The 22,386-nt window shown below is 39.0% G+C and overlaps 1 protein-coding gene across 2 annotated transcripts; it reads left to right on the forward strand.

Annotated features, from left to right (window-relative positions):
- The first annotated feature begins 6,680 nt into the window (after window positions 1–6,680).
- On the forward strand, window positions 6,681–20,263 carry atp2a1l (ATPase sarcoplasmic/endoplasmic reticulum Ca2+ transporting 1, like). 2 transcript variants are annotated; one of them, XM_067368993.1, is made up of 24 exons: window positions 6,681–6,959; window positions 8,098–8,115; window positions 8,199–8,281; window positions 9,966–10,070; window positions 10,211–10,349; window positions 10,795–10,875; window positions 11,333–11,418; window positions 11,719–12,016; window positions 12,235–12,401; window positions 13,351–13,439; window positions 13,543–13,645; window positions 13,728–13,859; window positions 13,954–14,070; window positions 14,301–14,519; window positions 15,023–15,134; window positions 15,249–15,472; window positions 15,580–15,800; window positions 16,612–16,814; window positions 16,906–16,991; window positions 17,089–17,222; window positions 18,372–18,489; window positions 18,575–18,692; window positions 19,051–19,093; window positions 19,954–20,263. In XM_067368993.1, exons 1-23 carry the CDS (start codon window positions 6,842–6,844, stop codon window positions 19,053–19,055), a joined length of 2,976 nt encoding a protein of 991 aa, XP_067225094.1. In that variant the 5' UTR covers window positions 6,681–6,841; the 3' UTR covers window positions 19,056–19,093; window positions 19,954–20,263. The 2 variants fall into 2 exon arrangements, with proteins under 2 accessions (XP_067225094.1, XP_067225093.1); XM_067368992.1 differs by lacking the exon at window positions 19,051–19,093.
- The last annotated feature ends 2,123 nt before the right edge of the window (window positions 20,264–22,386 follow it).

The following is a 22,386-nucleotide window of genomic DNA, read 5'->3' on the forward strand; positions in this document are numbered from 1 at the left end:
CTTACCGGTGGAGGAATCCAGTATTCCCTCAAGCTCACTCCTCACAAAGGCTCCAAAGAGAACTAAAATGATGGGGAGAAAGCTCTCTAGCCTGGTAGTCCCAGCTCTCCCTAGTCCAGCACTCTCAAGTCTGGTGGTCTCAGCACTCCCAAATCTGGTGTACTCAGCACTCCCTAGCACAGTGGTCTGACCGGTCCAATATCCGGTGATCTCAGCACTCCCAAGTCCAGTGGACTCTAGTCTAGTGGTCCCTAGACTGGTGGTCCCTAGCCCAGCGATCTCAGTGCTCCCAAATTCTGTGGTCCCAGTGCTCATTAGACTGGTGGTCCCTAATCTGGTGGTCCCAAGCCCAATGGTCCAGGAGGTATTTCCCCTGTTCTTCTGATAATAGCTACTGCCATTTTGTGTCTGTGGGCTGCACACACTCCTCCCAAGGTGACAGCATCTGCCGCAATCCCCCCCAATGCGGCATCTGTCATGGCCACGGAGGCCATCCCTTAACTCTCTGTGCCCCTTGTCACAGCCACAGAGGCTGTAACTGAACTCTCCGTTACAGACACAGAGGCCATCTCTGAAGTCCCTGTCACTGCCACAGAGGTCATCCCTGAACTTTTTGTGCCCCTTGCCATAGCCACAGAGGCTGTATCTGAATTCTCTGTTCTCCCTGTCATGGCCACAGAAGCTGTCCCTGAACTTTCTGTGCCCCCTGTCTGCTCTGTTACAGCCACAGAGGCTCTCTGTGCTCCCTTTTACAGCCACAGAGGCGTTACTGAATTCTCTGTACTTCTTGTCATGGCCACAGAGGCTATCCCTGAGCTGTCTGTTCCCCCTGTCACCGCCATGGAGGCCATCCCTGAACTGTCTGTGGTCCCTGTCACAGCCACGGAGGCCATACATAAACTCTCTGGAGAAACTCCCTGTCTCTGTTCCGCTGGCCCCACCATGATCTCCAGCTCCGCCATCCCCTTTGTGGTCTCCAGCTCTGCCAGCCCAACTGTGGTGGTCTCCATACCTGCCATTGAGTTCCTTAGCTCTGCCTTGGCTACCTGCACTGCCAGTTCCCTACTCCACCTCAGTCTCCAGACTCACTTCTACCTTATGGGCCTGACCCTCCATCTCTCCCCCTTGTCTGCTTCCACTCCATCACCCTTCTGGGCTTTTTTGTGTTTTGGAGCCTTCTTAAAACGGGGGTTATGTTACATCAGTAGTTCTCAACCCTTGTCCTGGAGTACCCCCAGCGCTGTACAGTTTAGATGCCTTGCTAATAAATCACTTGATTCAGCTCATCAGTTCATTAGTAATTAATCCAAGACCTCAGATGGATGTGTCTTATAAGAGAGACATCTAAAATTTGCAGTGTTGAGGATATGGGTTAGGTGCTTCTACATCAGTGTTATTAACCTATCATTTCCATCTGATTATCTTATGGGTAGGTTTAGGGGTTGGCATAGGGTTAGGACAAATTTTTTGGACCGAAATGTTGTTCGGGGTTTGACAATATGTTGACCCAGGAACACGTCTAACTCAGCAAAATCAGGATGTGCGTGAGGTGAGCTTTCTTATGAAATTTTTAGATGTTTAAATAGACATTTGCCCAGATGACTATACTTGCCCTAAAATAAGAAAAGGTTTTAAAAGTGTAAGCAGTGGTACTAAGGATAACACAAAGTCAAGATCAAGTTCATGAAGTGTCTAACCTCAGAGCATTTGAGGTTTGAAATTAAAACCGTAGAAAAGTAATTTCTCAGGAAATTCCCAGTACTTTGGCCATATGTTGTCTTCAGGAAGGGGTGGCCATGAAAATAGCTTAGCATCCAGAGAAACTGGAACCTTTGAAAGTAAGTGGAGCCCAGTCTTTGAGAAAGCTTATGCAGTCTTGAGGAAAAATTGATTCTGCACACCTGATCCAACTATTTGTTTTAGAAATGAATGCCACTCAACAAGATCTAAATGTTGTCACTTGCTGCCATAGAGTAGCTACGTCTCTCAGTTTGTTTAATTGTTAAATTGATTGACTATCCTGGTAAAATGCAGAATTTCTCCACCAGTACCTTCTAGTCCTCTTCATGTGATACTTATGTTTCAATCATTAATTGAGGCAGAAGTATTACATCAAATAAATGCTTCTTATGAGTCTGTTAAAAAATATATATATATATTAAGGGGACCGATTTAACAGAGGACCCACTTCTACACTTATGTGCTATTCATGTAAGCACTGAATATTTATGACACTAATTTATGATACTATGGCAAAGGGACTGTGGTATATGCCTGAGTGCCAGTTATATATAACATGTAAATACTGCTGCACGTTTGAGAGTAAAGCTTTAAGTTTTATTGGGTACTCGCTGTACGTCCTCTTATTTAAGACTGCACGACCTGTGCAACATAGGCAACAGACCAAGAACAAGACATGGTGTCAGAAGAAAAGTAAATAAAATGGATTTTGCGGGAGTACCATTGCTGCACATGAATTGGGTATTGTCTAACTGTTTGTGGGTCCGCTGAATAAAAGGTGTGAATACGAAAAGTGCAGTTATTTGTTCCTGTGGATAGGACAGAAAGGACAAGATATCTTCAACACCTGATGACAGATGAAGCAAAGGTACTACAAACATACTACGACAGATAGAAATTTCATGAGCGAATGCAAGGAGCCAACGAAAGTTTTGAGCAATTTGTGACTGAACTAAGACTCTTAGTGAACGACTGTGCTTATGCAGACAGCGAGGAAATTATTAGAGTTTGTATCGTGTCTGCGAGTATGGGAAAAGCTGCTTAGCATCGGCTCTGAGTTAATGCTAGACAAGACCATGGATATAGCCAAATCACACAAAGTTGCACAAGCTCAGCTCAAAACGTTTGCAAGCAGTGCATGCAGTCACCACCCAGAAGGAGTTGCAGTAACAAACAGTGAAAGCTGGAATGAAAGCTTGGCATCGGAACTGCAATGACATCGCAGAGGGTGGCAGAACGTGGCAACCAGGCTCACGATCCTTCTGAGAAATGCCCTGCTAAAGGTAAACAATGTGGCAAATGCAGAAAACGCGATAACTTTACCAAAGTATGTCATTCTGCTTACAAAAGGAATGTTCATGCAGTGAGCAAAGAGGCTTCTCATGATGAGGAAGACACACCTGCAAAAAAAATTTCTGGATTTTGTCTTGCAAAAGCGATGTGACATCATGGAACAAGCATTTGAGGACATACTGCTGGGAAAAGAAAAACTAAAGTTAGTTTTAAGTTGAACACCAGAGCACAGGTAAATGTAATTCCACGGCACACATTTAATTGACTTAAAGCTCAGTGCAAGCTCATACAGACTAGGCACAGCCTCACTGGATATGGTGGTCAAATGCGCACAGTAAAAAGGATGTGTGTTGCCATGCAGATACAAAGACAGAGAAGGTGATCAAGCGTCCACACTAACCCCTTGCCAAACAGAAGAAATCATGCCCAAGCTAACGAATGTGAAATACTTCAGTGTTTTAGATGCCCGTTCAGGGTACTAGGCAATAAAACTAACAGAGGAGTCATCCAAGCTGATGACATTCAACACTGTATTTGAACGATACAGATTTTGTTGTCTTCCATTTGGCTTCATTTATAAATCTATGAGACATACGAAGATCTAAATAGTGCCATTGTGTTTGTCGATGATATTCTGGTTTATAGACAAACCAAAAAGACAACTTGCATGTGATGTTGCAAAGGTCTTGTGAGAAAGGCGTGAAACTCAACCCTAAGAAAAGCATTATGAGTGCCACTGAAGATCGCTGCTTCGGTCACTGCTTATTCACTGAAGGAATCAAGCCAGACCCTAAAAATGTCTCAGCGATCAAGCACCTGGAGCCACCAAAGAGCAAAGCAGATCTTGAATGGTAAATTCAAATTCTTGAATGGGACCTGGGAATGGTAAATTACCTGTCCAAGTTTGCACCCTGCTTATCGTACATTATTGCACCATTTTGTCAGCTGCTCAAACTAGATTCATATTAGATTCCCAGCATGATGCTGCATAAAAAAAGAAGAAAGATTAGACTCATAACTAAGGAACCTGAACCAGTACTTGTGTGCTATGCTTGACAGAAAGAACTGCACCTTCAAATGGACGCATCGAAATATGGCCTCGGTGCAGTCCTGCTGCAGGACGAAAAGCCGTTCAGCTATGCGTCAAAGTTACTGACTGAATGTGAAGTTAGCTACACTTAGAGAAGGAGCTCTAAGCAGTCCTATTCAGCTGCAAGCAGTTTCATCAGTATGTGTATGGATGAGAAGTCATAGCTGAGTCTGATCACCAGCCACTTGAATCAGTGATGAAAAACCTCTAGCTGCAGCTCCGCCGTGACTTCAAAGAATGATTCTGCAACTCCAGAAATATGACATCACCATCAAACTCTGGCCAGGAAAGGAGATTCCTGTGGTAGACACCCTCTCTAGAAAGTCCATAGCGACAGAGCATGACAATCTCAGCGAAGGAATGGACATGCAGGTTCACATGGTATACAAAAGCATACCAGTCAGTGACACAAGGCTGAAACAGATTTGTGCTAAAACCAAGTCAGACAGCTAACTAGTCCAGCTCAGACAGGTGATTCTGGATGAATGGCCTGGAGAGAGGAGAAAATGTCCCGCAGACATAATCAACTTCTGGAATTTCTGAGACGAACTCTCATTGACCAACCAAAATCATTTTCAAAGGTTAGAAAATAGTTGTTCAAACACCAAGGAGCCCATGATTCCTCACAAAATACCAAGCAGACCATGGCAGGTAATGGCTTCAGACCTCTTTACCTGAAACAATGAGGAATACATGGTTATTGTAGACTACTATAGCCACTTCTTTGAATTGGACAAACTCAACACCACCACCAGTCATCAGCAAACTCAAAGTCATTTTCATGAGACATGGCATCCCATTAAAGTTGTCTGCGACAATGGTCCACAATATCGGGGCAAGGAGTTTGAAGACATTGCAAAGACATGTGGTCTCGTGCAAACCACCACTAGCCCCCATTACCCCCAGAGCAATGGTTTGGCTGAGAAGATTGCAAAGACGATCTTGACAAAAGCCAAGGTGGACAGGAAAGATCCCTATCTGAGTTTGTTAGAGTATAGGAATATACCTGCTGACAACTTCAAGTCACCTGCCCAGCTTCTCATGAGTCGCAGACTGTGATCCATACTGCCAACCACCAACAAGCTGCTCCTACCTGAAACTGTCAGTATCACAGAGGCACGCTCTGAGACGCACAAGAGAAACCGTTTTAAACACCTGCACTTCTGCAAACGTAAAGGTGGAAGAGCAAAACAGCAATGCCTAATCAATGCTTCAGATACATGGTGAGGTACAAGCCCATACAATACCATACCAGATCAGGTCGAGCAGTGCGACCAAGAGCGATTCTTGATTTGTGATTTGTAATTCGTCTGGGGTGTAGGCGGATCACTGCCCCTATTAGAGAAATAGAATCTAAAATCTGGTATGGGCTGTCTGAGAATAATGGACACTTTTTTCCTAAGTATCGTTCCATAGTGTGCTACATTAAGTGTCAGATGTTTTGTGAAATGCAGCAACCTCTGTGTTTCTGCTAATGTTTCAGTGGTTTAAGTATATATACTCTGTATTGACTTATCGTGTTTTTTTTATTTTTTATTATTCTTTCAAAATAAAGGGAATGTAATATAAGCAATCCTGCATTGCCAGCAAGACAATTAACACTTTCAATGCCCAGAAAGTTACTAAAGACGTATTTAAAACAGTTCATGTGACTACAGTGGTTCAACCTTAATTTTATGAAGTGACGAGAATACTTTTTGCGTGCCAAAAAAGAAAAAATTAAAAAAATAACTACTTTATTCAATAATATCTAGTGATGGGCAATTTCAATACACTGCTTCATGAAGCTTTGAAGCTTTACGAATCTTTTGTTTCTAATCAGTGGTTCGGAACGCATATCAAACTGCCAAAGTCACGCACCCCCAGTGGTGAACCATTGAATTTCGAAACACTTATTACATAACGAAGCCTCATTTACTGAAATCACGTGACTTTTGGCAGTTTGATACGTGCTCCAAAGCACTGATTCAAAGATGAACAATGGTCTTACAGGTGTGGAACGACATGAGGGTGAGTAATTAATGACAGAATTTTAATTTTTGGGTGAACTAACCCTTTAATGCTAAGATAGATCTGAAAAGTATCATAGGAAATGATGGTGTTCTTGTTCATGCTAAATCAATGTGTGGCCAGTGTGACACTCTAATTTTTAAGTCTCCCATGTAACCACACTCCTCTAATGCTTGTACTAAATTAACCCTCCAGCACTCTTCTAACTCCCCCCTCCTATCAGAGTCCATTTGGCCCATCACTCACTCTTACTCTCTCACCTTCTCCACTCTCATTATTCCACTGACCATGCATGTTCCAAAAACAGATCAACTTTTCATTTAAGTGCTACCCCCTACATATGCTACCCCCTCATGCTCCTTGCCCACCAAATAACCCCCCACATCTTCAAGTCTGAGACGGCGAAGACGCTCAACCCCTAGACTGTAACTCAATCCTGCGAAGCCATACGCAACTGACTGGAATTTTAGGGTGTGGCGATGGGCAACTTTGACCAATAGGGCAGCTGGCAGGAGTATAAAACGCTGCACATGTGTGAATTTATTCGCTCTTTCTGTCAGTCCATCACTCCTGTAAGGAGGGGGTCCAAGTAACGGGGGGCAGATTTTGTAATACAGAGAGGAACAAGAGCAATAAAGACTGAAAGGCACGGATAGACCTGTTTAACTAAGCTTTTGCCACTCCTAAAGATCCTTCACCCCTGACAGGATGGAGGACGCCCACGCCAAGTCCACGGCTGAATGTCTGGCCTACTTTTCGGTTAGCGAGACCACCGGTCTTACCCCTGATCAGTTCAAGAAGAGCCTGGAAAAGTACGGCTACAATGGTGAGATTAATAAGATGTCTTGAATATGCATGCAGGGTTTAATAGAAAGACAACCAAACACTAAATGGTGGAAATATTTCTTTTTAGGAAGGCACACAAATAGACCACCAAGTATTTGGGTTAAACTTTTAAATAGTGAAAATAGTATATGCAATTGCATAGATCTTAGACAATCTTGACTTTTGGGAGGAACACATAATGGATGGTTTAGTATATTCTGAAAAGTTCAGACTCTTCAGTGGGATTTCAAGGAACATCAATAGGTTGTGGCACACTGAGAAGCTGGGATTGAAAATAGATTTTGGCAGAGGAGGAGAAGAGAAGAAAGACAGGTGATGGCCCAACGGCCTTGCTTGGATATCTGAGAGGTCTTATTAGATTAGCAGTATTTCAAGCCGATGGGGGAAGGGGATTCTTAGGGGCTGGCTGAAATTGGCCTGAGAGATCAGATATGTTACTGCCATTACAAAGTCATGATGTACAAAACATGACCACCTGTACAGAGAGGACTTAGCATGCACAGGCACTTTTAAAAATTCAAATATATTGATAGCAAGTGTTGGAAAACATCCCTTGTTAGAAAGCAGGTTTCACATTACTGTTCAGGGGTGCATTTTCTTGTATTATTATTATTATTATTATTATCATTGTTGTTATTTGCATTGTTTATATTCATAATTAAAACTTTTAATTTAAGATTTAGTGGTGATTTATGTGTTCATTATTTAAACATTGAAACATTTCTCAAATGTGTATTCAAATATATTAAAATATTTGAATATATATATATATATGAATATTGAAACTGGGACTGAATGTTAGCATTGCTTTCAAACTGTTCATATTTTATAGTTAAAAATATGTCTATTTCATGTCCAGTAACTGTTCCTGTGTGAGATAATATATAATAATGTATATAATAATATTAATATATAATAATGCTTCCTGTCAGTTGTCTGCAAAATTCTTGAAATGCCTCAAGTTCCTTTTTTATAAGTTCCATATGAAATCAATTAGAAATGGTTATGCCATAATAGCTCCTCTCGGATATAGAGAAATGTTGCCCAGAATAATGTTATTTGTGCTGTCTTGATTTCTGATCAATTACTAATTTTATTTTTTTATACTTCTTTCTCAGAGCTGCCAGCTGAGGAGGGTATGTACAAACATACTGCTAATAAAGTAACAACATGAGAAATAAACCAAGTTCACACTGAACTAAATTCCCTTTCCTTTTAGGAAAATCCATCTGGGAGCTGGTTATTGAGCAATTTGAAGATCTGTTGGTCAGAATTTTGCTGCTTGCTGCCTGCATCTCTTTCGTAAGTTACTTAGAAGTGAATAATTCAAAAAAGACTGGAAACAAATCAGCAACCCGAGAAATATCTATGTCCATGTTTAAGATGTTAAAAAAATACCTAAATATTAATATCTCACCACCACCAACAACAACAACAACCAAAAATTATTACCATATATTAGTCTCTTTGGTCCCCAAAAATTTATATTTTAGGAATGTTTATATTGAGCATATAAGAGACCATTACAAAAAATATTGGAAATGACTCATATCTATCTATCTATCTATCTATCTATCTATCTATCTATCTATCTATCTATCTATCTATCTATCTATCTATCTATCTATCTATCTATCTATCTATCTATCTATCTATCTATCTATCTATCTATCTATCTATCTATCTATATATATATATATATATATATATATATATATATATATATATATACATATATATATATATATAGAACAAAATAGTTCAAGTCGAGACCCAACAAAAACATGAATAAGTATGTTGTCATAGTGATGTACACACAAAACATTTCAAACACTTTGTTTCATGTGATTTAATCAGATCTGTCAGCATGTAGATTCAGCATGTCACTCACTTTTAAACATACCCTTTAAACTTGAGTGGTGTGTCATGTAAATAGCTGTTGTAACATAGTGTAGGTTGCCTTGTTATGCAACAAGGTACGCATGTTAAATTGACATTTTATTTAGCGTTAAGGTTATGTGCAAAGGTCTACATAGTATGTGAACAGTATAGCATTAGCATTAAGACATGATGGCAGTATGACATATTGCAATGTAGCATCAAACGGCGTTGATTGATCTTAATTTATTGTGCCATATGGATGGTGTTATTTATCTCACAGTTTTCTAAGCAGGAAAGACTCCGTAAGGTGGATGTTTTGAGGGTTCAGCGGGTATTAGGACGTTAAATGTGAAGATGGGGGGTATTAATGTCGAAACCCCCACCACCCTATGCCTCAACCAGCTGTTCCAATAGCCTTAGAAGGAAAATATTCAGGAGCTCAGAATACGTGTGAGAAGGCGAAGGGGTTTATTTTAAGCAGGACTCAAGTTGAAGACAGAAACTCTATCCTTTGAAAAGGTCAGGAGAGATGCAAGAGAGAAAGTAAAGGGAGAGAAGATGCAGGCCTGTTGTGCAACAATATTGTGAAATTATGTTTTGATGGGTTTTAATGTATGCATGCATTGCACAAGATGAGAAATTAAGCAACCAGACCAATAGCATCATGATGTAAGAATAATATTTCTCATATTCATAAATAATATTTAGGGTTGGCCCATTGAGCCTTTAGGCCTTCCACTGATCAATAAATCAATACATTTATTAAACAGTTTATAAAAAGGTACTTGGGAAATGTCTTTTTTTATCTTCACTGAAACCTTTATATTCTAGTAATTGCCTAGAATTGTCCTACTTTTTGACTCCAGATTTTAACAGATTTTATATATATATATATATATATATATATATATATATATATATATATATATATATATATATATATATATATATATATATATATATATATATATATATATAATGTACAAAATGCTGTAAAATCTTGACATTATCTGCTGTAAAAGTGAAATAAACACCCTGAATGCAAATCAAGAGCAATATGTATAATGTGTGCTGGTCTTAATGTCTGTATTTGTGTGTTTTTTAGGTCCTGGCCTGGTTTGAGGAGGGTGAAGAGACTGTTACTGCCTTTGTTGAGCCTTTTGTCATTTTGCTCATTCTCATTGCCAATGCCATTGTCGGCGTGTGGCAGGTAATGCACCAAATGCACACAGTTACTTAATCACAGAAGCAGATGAATGTAGACTATTGATTTCACATAGTAAATGAATTGATTGCATGACTCATAGGCATCTGTATGCAAACCAATCAAATGTCTTGTCTGCCATACAGGAGCGTAATGCTGAGAGCGCCATTGAGGCTCTGAAGGAGTATGAACCTGAGATAGGCAAGGTCTACCGTTCTGACAGAAAGAGCGTCCAGAGGATCAAGGCCAGAGAAATTGTCCCCGGTGACATTGTGGAGGTGTCTGGTAAGACTCCTTTATGTCATTCAATCTTTGGTTAAAAATATACTGCTATATATGCTGTCAGTCTATCTTGGTTCCTGTAGGAAAAGGTTAATGGTAGAAATATACTATTATAAATTCATGTTCTATCTTGGATAAAACTTTTACTACCTGGTTTGCACACAACAAGCCCTGCCAGAAGCAACAAGATGTGAAATATTATATGGCTACATACTGTGTAGTAAAGAACTACACACCATATTGCGTATTTTGATAGTTCTCCACAAATCATGTGGCATTGCTGCCACATATAATCTTTGTGGTCCATGGCTATATATTCAAATCATATAAATTTAGTCATTTCAAGTTTCCTGTAGGTCTGGTTTTTGGTTCAGGCTCTTTTAGTTGCAGAATTGGTCATGAATCACCAAATTTTTCCATACTGAAATCTCTCTTTCCTCTTCCCTAGTTGGTGATAAAGTTCCTGCTGACATCAGGCTTACTGCTATCCGATCCACCACCCTTCGGGTTGACCAGTCCATCCTTACTGGTTAGTGCTTTTAACAGTGTATACCTATGGATTTTGAAAATATACTCTAACACTCAGGGCCAGCTTGTGGGGCCCTAGGTAAGATCATGAAATTTGGCCCACTGGTTTCAAAATTGTCAGAACATTAAAACTTTATAACCACTACAAACATGACAATGGAATTTTTAATGGAAAATAATTCATAAAGCAGCTGTGCTGAACTGCATCCCTCTGTTTTCCAGTGTATTGAGAACAAAAATGTTCTCACATCTGTAGTTACATTGAGATCATTTTATGTACATTCTCTCAGGGCTCCCTCAACACAGAGGGGCCCTAGGTAACCAAAACTCTGCAGTAACTCAAATATTCATCATAGGAAGATGATCCCCATGATTACATAGCTTTTTTGGGATGTAATTGGTCATTGAGATTATTTTATAATTTATTTGTATGTAAATATGGTTATCTTTTTGGACAGGTGAGTCTGTCAGTGTGATCAAGCACACAGATGCTGTCCCCGACCTTAGAGCTGTCAATCAGGACAAAAAGAACATGCTTTTCTCTGTGAGTTTTCATCAATACACTCCTCCAATTATTTACAGATTAGTTTTCTACCTCTTCAATTAGCTACATTCCTCCATACACACAAGATTCTGGAAGTTTCTCTAAGATAACCCAACCTGGTGACCACGATTTCGCTTGGGTTTTTGTAAAGTTAAGTAGATAAGAAAGTTGTTCAAACCCCAACACCAGCCTAATCTTAATATCTTAATGGTCAAAAGAAATACTGTTCCAGGAGCAAGAAGTTGATCCAGGAAAAAAATACCATTTAGGTAAATCATTAGTTTCTTCTCCCACCTATAGGGCACAAACATTGCTGCTGGCAAGGCTATTGGAGTCGCTGTCGCTACTGGTGTATCCACTGAGATTGGTAAAATCCGTGACCAGATGGCCGCCACAGAGCAGGAGAGAACCCCTCTGCAGCAGAAACTGGATGAGTTTGGTGAGCAGCTCTCTAAGGTTATCTCTCTGATCTGTGTCGCTGTCTGGATGATCAACATCGGTCACTTCAATGACCCCGTCCATGGTGGATCCTGGATCCGTGGCGCTGTCTACTACTTCAAAATCGCTGTTGCTCTGGCTGTGGCTGCAATCCCTGAGGGTGAGCATTATAACGTGCAACACATATCTCAAAGTTTATTTTTCACCAAGGTTTATTATGTAATATCAATAACGCAACACAGTATGCCCACAAGTAGGCTAAAACCTTGTCCTTTAGTCTATACTTTACATGAAACATAGTTACTATCTAAATCTATCAAGATCATCAATAATATTGACAGATATTAATACATCCATTAACTCCGTTCCTCTCATCAGGTTTGCCTGCTGTCATTACTACCTGCCTTGCTCTTGGTACCAGACGTATGGCCAAGAAAAACGCTATTGTCCGTTCACTGCCCTCTGTGGAGACTCTGGGCTGTACCTCTGTCATCTGCTCAGACAAGACTGGCACCCTGACCACCAATCAGATGTGTGTGACCAAAGTAGGTGTTGCATGGGATGCAATGTTACATATAGTCAACAGAATATTCAAAATGGACCATCAAAATAAAGTGTTATTGTTGCGTATGTACATGTATCCACTAAGAAATAATGAAGCTATTGCTAATACTTCAAGTTGAATTTATTAGGAATACTTAAGTAAAGTCTGAATATATTTTTAATTATACTTTATGTAGTAAGTTTACTAATATCAATGTACTAGAAGTATAATTGTAAGTGTACTGTTTCAATACTACTTGGCCAATGGGACTAAACTGGCCCACATTTTAGTGTATAAAAGTATATTTTTAAGTAAATTTTAAGAGTAACAGTAGTAGCAATTGAATTTATAAATAAACTGATAGTTAAATACTTGTAGCACATTTTTTAGTTTATGAAAGTAGCCTACTCTTTGATATATAGAGAGTATGCATTGACATCACTTTCCCACCAGAACACGCCCCCTCAGCCAGACCGAGTGGCAAAAGAGCCAGCTGCATGACTGGATTTAATAGGGGAAACTGCGAAAACGCGAGTAAAGCACAAGTTAAACAAACGATTAAACTAAAGGTTGGTCTCTATAGTGTCCCTGTTACAACTTAACAAAGATCCAGTAATCCGTGGATACTGACACACAGCCAGGAATCGTGTTTCCAGACATTTATATGTGCCTGATATTGATACATAAAGCAACTTTGCCTGTGAATGCTTTATATAAAAACTATACAGGTAGGTCTAAATCCATGTGATCACTTATATCAATTATATATATATATCATCCAGTCCTAAAACTTGAATAGTTGAGTTGTCAATACAATATATATTACAATACAGGGTATGATTTAACCCCAAACTTCAACATATTGACAAAATGATAACTGCTGTATACATTTATGTTAATATGGACATATTATTACTTTCAGACTAAGATGAAATTGTGTTTCATTACAGATGTTCGTCATTGATAGAATTGATGGTGATCACGTTGATCTGAACTGCTTTGATATCTCTGGCTCCAAGTACACACCTGAGGGTGAGGTGTAAGTACACCATTAAATACTTCCCCTAAAATGCTCCTTTTTATTATCAGGCTATCAACAAGGTAAAGTCATAAATGTAATCTGAGTGGCATCTTTTTCTCAGCACAAAGTCAGGTGCCCGTGTTGACTGCAGTCAGATTGACGGTTTAGTTGAGTTGGCCACCATTTGTGCCCTGTGCAACGACTCCTCCCTTGACTACAATGAGGTGAGAAATACTAAATTCTTTCATTCTCTATTTTTGTCCAGAACAACAACAATAAAAACTGTAATCTTTCTTTGTGCTACAGTCCAAGAAGATCTATGAGAAGGTCGGTGAGGCCACTGAAACTGCTTTGTGCTGCTTGGTTGAGAAGATGAATGTTTTCAAGACCAGTGTCAACAACCTGTCCAAGATTGAGAGAGCAAATGCTTGCTGTAGTGTAAGTAGAGGTGTACCTTCCTAAAACATCAGTAATGTAGCATGGAGCTGATTGCTTTGTTACTCAAATTTGCTTTCATTTTCATCTTGTGTAGGTTGTTAAGCAGCTAATGAAGAAGAACTTCACCCTGGAGTTCTCCCGTGACAGGAAATCCATGTCTGTGTACTGTACCCCTACCAAGGGTGATGCAGGCTGCAAAATGTTTGTGAAGGTATGCTTTCTATTTCACCATCATGTGTCTCATGGTTTATTGGAAGTTCCTTGCAAATACTATTGTAAATGATATGGTACCATGGTAATTTAAATGAATGTACCATGGCATTGCTAACATGGTACCAGTTTTTTTAAGGGTTTAAGAAGTATATTGTCACAAAAATGGTAAATATTGATGGTCATCTTCCTCTAATAAGAGACACATCTTCTAAATCCTCTTTATTTTAGGGTGCTCCAGAGGGTGTGATTGACAGGTGTACCTATGTACGTGTTGGTGCTACTCGCGTACCCCTGACTGGAATTGTAAAGGATAAGATCATGGCCACCATCAAGGAGTGGGGTACTGGCCGTGACACTCTGCGTTGCCTGGCCCTGGCCACCCGGGACACTCCCCTGAAGGTTGAGGAAATGAACCTTGAGGATTCTACTAAATTTGCTGACTATGAGGTGAATATCAAAACTAACTAAGAAGTCCACCTACCCATGCTGTAGACCAGCATCCGAAACATTCCATATTGTCACAGTTAGACGCAAACCTTGTATGTTCAAAACAATTACTTTTTAGGAAAATAAAAAATCCTGATTTTTTAAAGAATTGAAAAGCATGTCATCAGAGTTAGTATTGTGGCTTTAAATATGGTCAGACACTTGCATCTGTCATTCTATTATTAAAATTGACCAAAATCAAGCTCAAACAGAGCTCGATCTGTTCAGCGAATGTGGAGATATGTATTTTTCCACAATGAGGATTTGCCTAAAGTTTAAGAATCCAATGGGGTTACAAATTTAGTTACAACCTTTAATTGGTACTGTACTGATTTATGGAACAAAAATGAAAATGATATGAAATATGGAGATGCTCCAGCTTTGGTGGTCCAGCAAGGATGATATGAGGGCTAAATGAACAGGCTAATCTACATAAAGTCTTGCTACTTCCATGTTTTGGTCAGACTGACTTGACCTTCGTTGGCTGCGTTGGTATGCTGGATCCCCCCCGTAAAGAGGTTACTAGCTCCATTCAGCTGTGCAGAGCTGCTGGCATTCGTGTTATCATGATCACTGGTATACTTTTTTATCCATCCTTTCATCAGTCATCTCTTTCAAACTTTTATTGTTGCAACACCTGACATGTTGACCAAATGACTAAAGAATCTCATAAAAAATGTAAACCCTCAGGTGACAACAAGGGCACCGCTGTTGCTATCTGCCGTCGTATTGGCATCTTTACTGAGGATGAGGATGTGACTGGCAAGGCTTACACTGGCCGTGAGTTTGATGACCTGCCCCGTGCTGAGCAGAGCGAGGCTGTCTGTAGGGCATGCTGCTTTGCCCGTGTTGAGCCCTCCCACAAGTCTAAGATTGTTGAGTTCCTGCAGGGCTACGATGAGATTACTGCTATGGTGAGACATAAGTACACTTGCACTTTACAAGCTAACATCCACAACATTATTTTTACATGAAAACCTTCCTTTAAGATGATACAGTAATGCTGTTATCTTTGCTCTAGACTGGTGATGGTGTCAATGATGCCCCTGCCTTGAAGAAGGCAGAAATTGGCATTGCCATGGGCTCTGGCACTGCCGTTGCCAAGTCAGCCTCGGAGATGGTCTTAGCTGATGACAACTTTTCTTCTATTGTGGCAGCTGTTGAGGAAGGCAGAGCTATTTACAACAACATGAAGCAGTTCATTCGTTACCTGATTTCTTCTAATATTGGAGAGGTCGTCTGGTAAGAATCCATCGCCTTGTTTGATACCATATCTATTATTCTTGTGTATGCTTAGATGCAGAGGTGGATTTGAGTAACTTACTACTATACTTAAATATTATTTTGGGGAATATGCTTACTTTAATTGAGTTCTGTTAAAAATACTTGCGCTTAGTTACACATAAATGGTAAAAAAAACAAAAAAACTTTTTAATCCATTACAATTTTATGTAGACTCATACAAAGTACATATCCTGTGACTTAAATTGTTTCTCAATTAAAGGGTGAAAGACGAGGGTGAGTAAGTGATAACAGCATGTTCATTTTAGGGTGAACCATTCCTTCCAGACATAGATGTTGAACTAGATTAGTAATGTGAGTTTTATGACAACCATCGCTGTAGATGGATGATCTTGAGTCAAATGTGAACACGGTTCATGATAAGTGTTGGTTATTATTCTAAAACCCACTATATTCAAATGTCAAACTACTGTAAAATCATCTGCTATAAATAGACAGAACAATGAGAAAACAGTAATTTTTGACAATTTTTTTGCATCAAAAATATTAAAATGGGGACAATGCCTCTTGTTTTCTAAAGTCAGCTTAAAAAGCTTAGAAGCTTAGAACTCACATTTTCAACTTTAAAATACTCAAGGACAATTAAATGTGGAAACCTTTTATCTTTCACTCAATTTTGGTGGTAGGTACATTTAATTGAGTAATTGAGTTTTGACGTAGTATCTGTACTTTAAATTAAGTACAATTTCTCTACACTTTTACAACCCTTCTCACATGTTTACAACCCTTTTCGTTTCTTGTCTTCTTTTAGTATTTTCCTGACTGCTGCTCTTGGTCTGCCTGAGGCTCTGATTCCAGTCCAACTGCTTTGGGTGAACTTGGTGACTGATGGTCTGCCCGCCACTGCCCTGGGCTTCAACCCCCCTGATCTTGAGATCATGGGCAAGCCCCCCCGCTCACCCAAAGAGCCCCTGATCTCTGGTTGGCTGTTCTTCAGATACATGGCCATTGGTGGTGGGTATCCTTGTTATTTATGTGGAATAACTGCTTACTCATATTCTCTGTGTGAGTTTTGGTGTTACTCTAATGACTTGACTGTCCTCAGGATATGTGGGTGCTGCCACTGTGGGTGCTGCCGCCCACTGGTTTATGTATGATGATGAGGGTCCTCATGTCACCTACCACCAGCTGGTGAGCAATGTCTCCATTGTATTATTTTAATCAAATGTGGAAAGAAATCTTCTTTATCATATCAGTTTATGTCTGCTAATTTCTCTTCCTGCTGTAGTCTCACTTCATGCAGTGCCACGATGAGAATGAGGACTTCATTGGCCTTGACTGTGAGGTGTTTGAGGCTGCTCCACCCATGACCATGGCTCTGTCTGTCCTGGTCACAATTGAGATGTGCAACGCCCTCAACAGGTTACATCTTCACTGCAGTCTATAACATCCAACATGATTTTGTTCTGCGTGAAGTTGGGTCTTCTGTAACTCAATAGCTCTATTCCAATCTAGTGAGCTACCTTGCTAGGCAGTATGGTAACCAAAATATTCCTCATAAGTAACTGATTTCTACACAGGAAGCAACTTAACCTATATATGTCACTAAAACAGTGTTTTGTCTAATGCAGTAGATTTTCAGTATTTAGCTAAGTATATTTACAGTGCAATTACAATTTTCCTTTGCTCTGTCCAGCATCTTGAATGAATCTTCACACAGAGCTAGCCGCAATGCATTATGCATTATTTTATTTCTGTTGAAGATACATGAATTTCTGCTTTGGAATTTGGCCAGAAATGGGCATGTCAAAAATAGAGGCATTTATGAGGTTTTTTTTTTGCCCTAAACAAAAACACTCTTTGAGGTTCCCACAAAAAAAAACCCAGAATATTAATAGTTTAATATCAATTTATTATTATCGCTATTATTGGCTGTTCATATTAGCGAATGAGTCGATGTATGAGAATAAAAGCAAAAATGATGAAAGTGAGCAAAGTAGTCAAGACGGCACAGACAGATGGCTGTTCTAATTGAGCATTCTAATACGTGAATATTTTCATAACAACATGAGCTGCCTGGAATGAAGAAAGTGATCAGCATGATTAATATTCAAAATGGTAAGCAAACACTGCTTTGTTTACGGTTTGTATATCTGAGTTCTAGTTTCAGGTTCTCTTTTTGAATTACTAATATAGAATATTGATACCTGTTGATATAGACAGTTATTTCCTTACATGCAGGCGCAGAACGCACATGCTAGTTGGCAGTCACCTGTAGTTCTTTTGGTGTGTTCAAGCCCAGCTTTTTGGCCCAGATGCGAGGCGACGACGCAGTCGGCTTTTGACGCCGCTAGTTCTTTGACATCGGCTTGGTGTGTCACAGCCTTAAAATGTTTAATTTTGCATAAGAAAAATGGAAATTCAATCACAAGAGATCAGAGGAGATGCATGTAACTGCCCAGTGTTAATGAAACCTACAATGCTGTCAGGTTTTGGAACAGAGCTAACGTTACCCTGTCATTATGGTGGTAATAAGGATTCCTCTCTGTGTTTCTATGTCTTTCTCATTAGTTTGTCTGAGAATCAGTCCCTCTTGCGTATGCCCCCATGGAGTAATGGCTGGCTAGCGGCTGCCATGACCCTCTCCATGTCCCTCCACTTCATGATCCTCTATGTGGACCCCCTGCCTGTACGTCTTTTACCTTTATTTCACCCTGTTCTTTATGTTTGACTATATCTCTACACTGGCCACAACCTTCCTTTTCCTATTACAGATGATTTTCAAGTTGACACACTTGAACGTGGAACAGTGGATGGTGGTACTGAAGCTTTCTTTCCCTGTTATCCTCATTGATGAGGTGTTGAAGTTCGTCGCCCGTAACTATGTAGACGGTGAGTTCTCAAACAAATGTAAATATGCATGTGTTCACATCATTTTAAAATAACATGCATTTAAGTAAACACATTTTAAATGTCAAACTACATTCATACTTACTCTGTTCGAACTTACAATGTGATACTGTCTATGCTGACTTTTTTTTCTATGAATGAAACTTAATATAATTTCTTAAACTTGATTTCAATTAAAGTTTTCTTTTTCTATTTATTATATATTAATTGCACAATCTTTTTCTTCATACAACTTGGTTGCACTAAAAAGTTTTTAATCCCACACTTATCATTCTTCTATCCTTTATCTTTTCTCTCACTCTTTTCAATTATTTCCCACTAACCTACTATTAATTTCCAGCCTAAACAGTCCCACCTCCCAGTTTTCAAGTAACAGAAGCAAGGTATACAATACCCCTCTCATAGCTGTTGTGCTGTACCTGTCTTTATACATGTCTATGTCTCCTTCCTTGTGCATATTTATTGGGAGGGTTGGTATTGCTTTGAGAGAACATGTGGTCTTAAATTGGTCCATAATTAACCATGCATGGAGTACCTGTGAAATGTATGCTTAACTTATCATTTGCCTTCAAGGGTTTAAACTAGTTCACAGGTTGCACCAACCTGTGATTGCATTGCCAGCCCAATACAAAAACATCTGCATCTAAAAAGTGACTTGTTTCTACTAATTGAGAAGTTATATTTTACATCAGATACACTATAAACTAACTTGCATATAATATTAACTAACTAAATGTTAAATTGCATGTTACACAGTGGATACACAGTGTGTATTTTGCCAACCCTAAACATAACAACATAAACATAATGTTGTTCCAGGACCATTAAGGATGATCCAGGAATGTCCTGTTTGGGTAAATCATGTTCAAGAACATGTGTAAATCATGTTGAAGTCAAATTATTTTCCTGGAGATTCAAGATACAGTGTTGTGAATTAATACATTAGTTTATAGTGCAATAATATGTATTGTAATGTAAGGCAATGTGGCTTTTGTTTAAGATAAATGTTTTTGTTTTTTTAAGCACTTGCTAAATTGTGTTTGTATTGTTTGCAATGTGAATATGATGCTTTGTGATTTATCACAAAATATTGTATAGTGATGTGTGTATTGTGATACAAATTGTGTTGTGAGGTAGCTGACGACACCCAGAACAGGGTTTCACAATGACATTTAGTACTTCTTAATATTTGCTCAGTGTTGTCCTTCTGTTTATTAAAACTCCTCTTTTTTGTTATTCCCAGGTAAAGCGTGAAATGCAAAGACAAAGATGTGGGAGTGAAAAAAACGGAAGATGAAGAAGAGAATAGCAAAAGAATGAATGAGGAAGGATGGGAGAAGAGAGTATTTACATCTATAGCTCTCATGAGCCCATCCACAGAATGGAGAGCACAAAGTTATTGGAAAATATTTAAAAAAAAACACACAGAAAAACTAAAAATACTAAGTTTAGGAACAGAGATTAATATATAGGTCAGCCCTTCCAAATTAGTGTTTGAATGATGAATTGTTTTATTCTTAAAATGTATTAAACGTTTTTTTGTTAAAATTGTATACCATTTTACACTCTTTATTTCTCTTCATTCAATCCCTACACAAACCGGCACATTTTGTGTTTTAATTCCATTCCTTAAAGGGTTAGTTCAACCAAAAAAGAAAATTCTGTCATTAATTATTCACCCTCATGTTGTTCCAAACCCGCAAGACCTTCATTCATCTTCAGAACACACATTAAGATCTTTTTGATGAAATCCAACACCTCTCTGACTCCTCCATACACAGCAATTTAACTACCACTGTTCAAGGCCCAGAAAGTACAAAACAAAACAAAAATAACTTTATTCAACAATTTCTTCTCTCTCATGTCAGTCTCTTACACAGTTGACGTAGAGAATGCAGTGCAACGCTTCCGTGTTTACGTCTGAACGCCGGCTCACTATTGGCCGGCTCCTGCGTCAGCATCACATGCATGTGTCGCGCTGCTCACGTGTACAGCGTCGGCCAATACTGAGCCGGCGTTCGGACATGAACAAGGAAGGGCTGCACTGCATTCTCTACATCAACTGCGTAGAAGACTGACATGGGAGAGAAGAAATTGTTGAATAAAGTCATTATTTTTGATTTGTTTTTGTACACAAAAAGTATTCTCATCGCTTTATAAAATTAAGGTTAAATAATAGTCCACTGTAGTCATGTGCCTTTCTGGGCCTTGACAATGGTAGTTAAATTGCTGTCTATAAAGGAGTTAGAGAGCTCTTGGATTTCATCAAAAAGATCTTAATGTGTGTTCCGAAGATGAACGAAGGTCTTGCGGGTTTGGAACGACATGAGGGTGAGTAATTAATGACAGAATTTAAATTTTTGGGTGAACTAACCCTTTAAAGGTAGATGGGCAATTTCAAAGAGGCTAGCAATAGCAAGCTAGTTTTGAAAGCATAAAGGCCTGTACACACCGGGACAAATATCGCACGTGCTTATCCCCAGCATTTTTCGAGACGTTTTTTGTGCGCAGAGTGAACGTGCAAATTCACTGCCTGACAGTATATGGCGCTTGTGCTTAATGGTAGTGCAAATAAACATATTTATGATATTAATAAAGTTTAAGAAGATAAAAATGCAGATATAAAATAGCATGGCATATGAGAGATGGTAGTCAGAAAAAGTAGTGCAAATAAGTCACAATGACAGTAGTGCAAGTGAATGGTAGTGCATATAAACAAACATATTTATGAAATAGACATTCTCAACTATATTTCTTGAATGTAAAAGAAAAAAAAAAAACAGAAAAAACAGTAAAAATATATTTTTTTAAAAATGGCGCTTTTACGCCTGCCGTTTTTCGCGTCGGTGTGCACACTCACATTGGCGCCCTTTGTTTAGTCACGAGGCATTAAACGTCGCAATAATCGCGCACGATATTCGTCCCGGTGTGTACAGGCCTTAAAGGGTTAGTTCACCCAAAAATGAAAATTCTGTCATTTATTACTTACCCTCATGCCGTTCCACACCCATAAAACCTTAGTTAATCTTCAGAACACAAATTAAGATATTTTAGTTGAAATTCGATGGCTCCGTGAGGCCTCCATAGGGAGCAATGACACTTCTTCTCTCAAGATCCATAAAGGTACTAAAAACATATTTAATTCGTTCATGAGAGTACAGTGGTTCAATATTAATATTATAAAGCGACAAGAATATTTTTGGTGCGCCAAAAAAAAAGAAATTACTACTTATTTAGTGATGGCCGATTTCAAAACACTGCTTTATGATCCCACACTCCCTTCAGAGCGCTCTCCAAAGCCACAACTCCTTCAAAACACATGAACGCGCACACCCAGAGCAGAATCTGCAAAACGTCATGAGATAAGAGACGGTGTTAAATTACCTAATGTCTCAAAGCACATAACATTACAGTAATAATGAACGTAAACAACTTACAGAGCTCTTACTTGTCAGGGTATCTGCACATTTTTCAAGTGCAAATTTAAAGACTTTAAAGACCTTTTCAAGACATCTAAATGAAAAAATTAAGACTATACCACAGCAAAAAAAGATAAATATGACAACTTAAAACTGTTTTCTGTAATAGTTTTTTTTACTAACTTTTGCATACATTTGGTAAACAACAGGGTGCATAAATGTCAAATGTTAGACATGCAAACAGCTTAATGCCTGGC

The sequence above is a fragment of the Chanodichthys erythropterus genome, chromosome 19 (genome assembly GCF_024489055.1).
Source record: "Chanodichthys erythropterus isolate Z2021 chromosome 19, ASM2448905v1, whole genome shotgun sequence".
NCBI lineage: Eukaryota > Metazoa > Chordata > Actinopteri > Cypriniformes > Xenocyprididae > Chanodichthys > Chanodichthys erythropterus.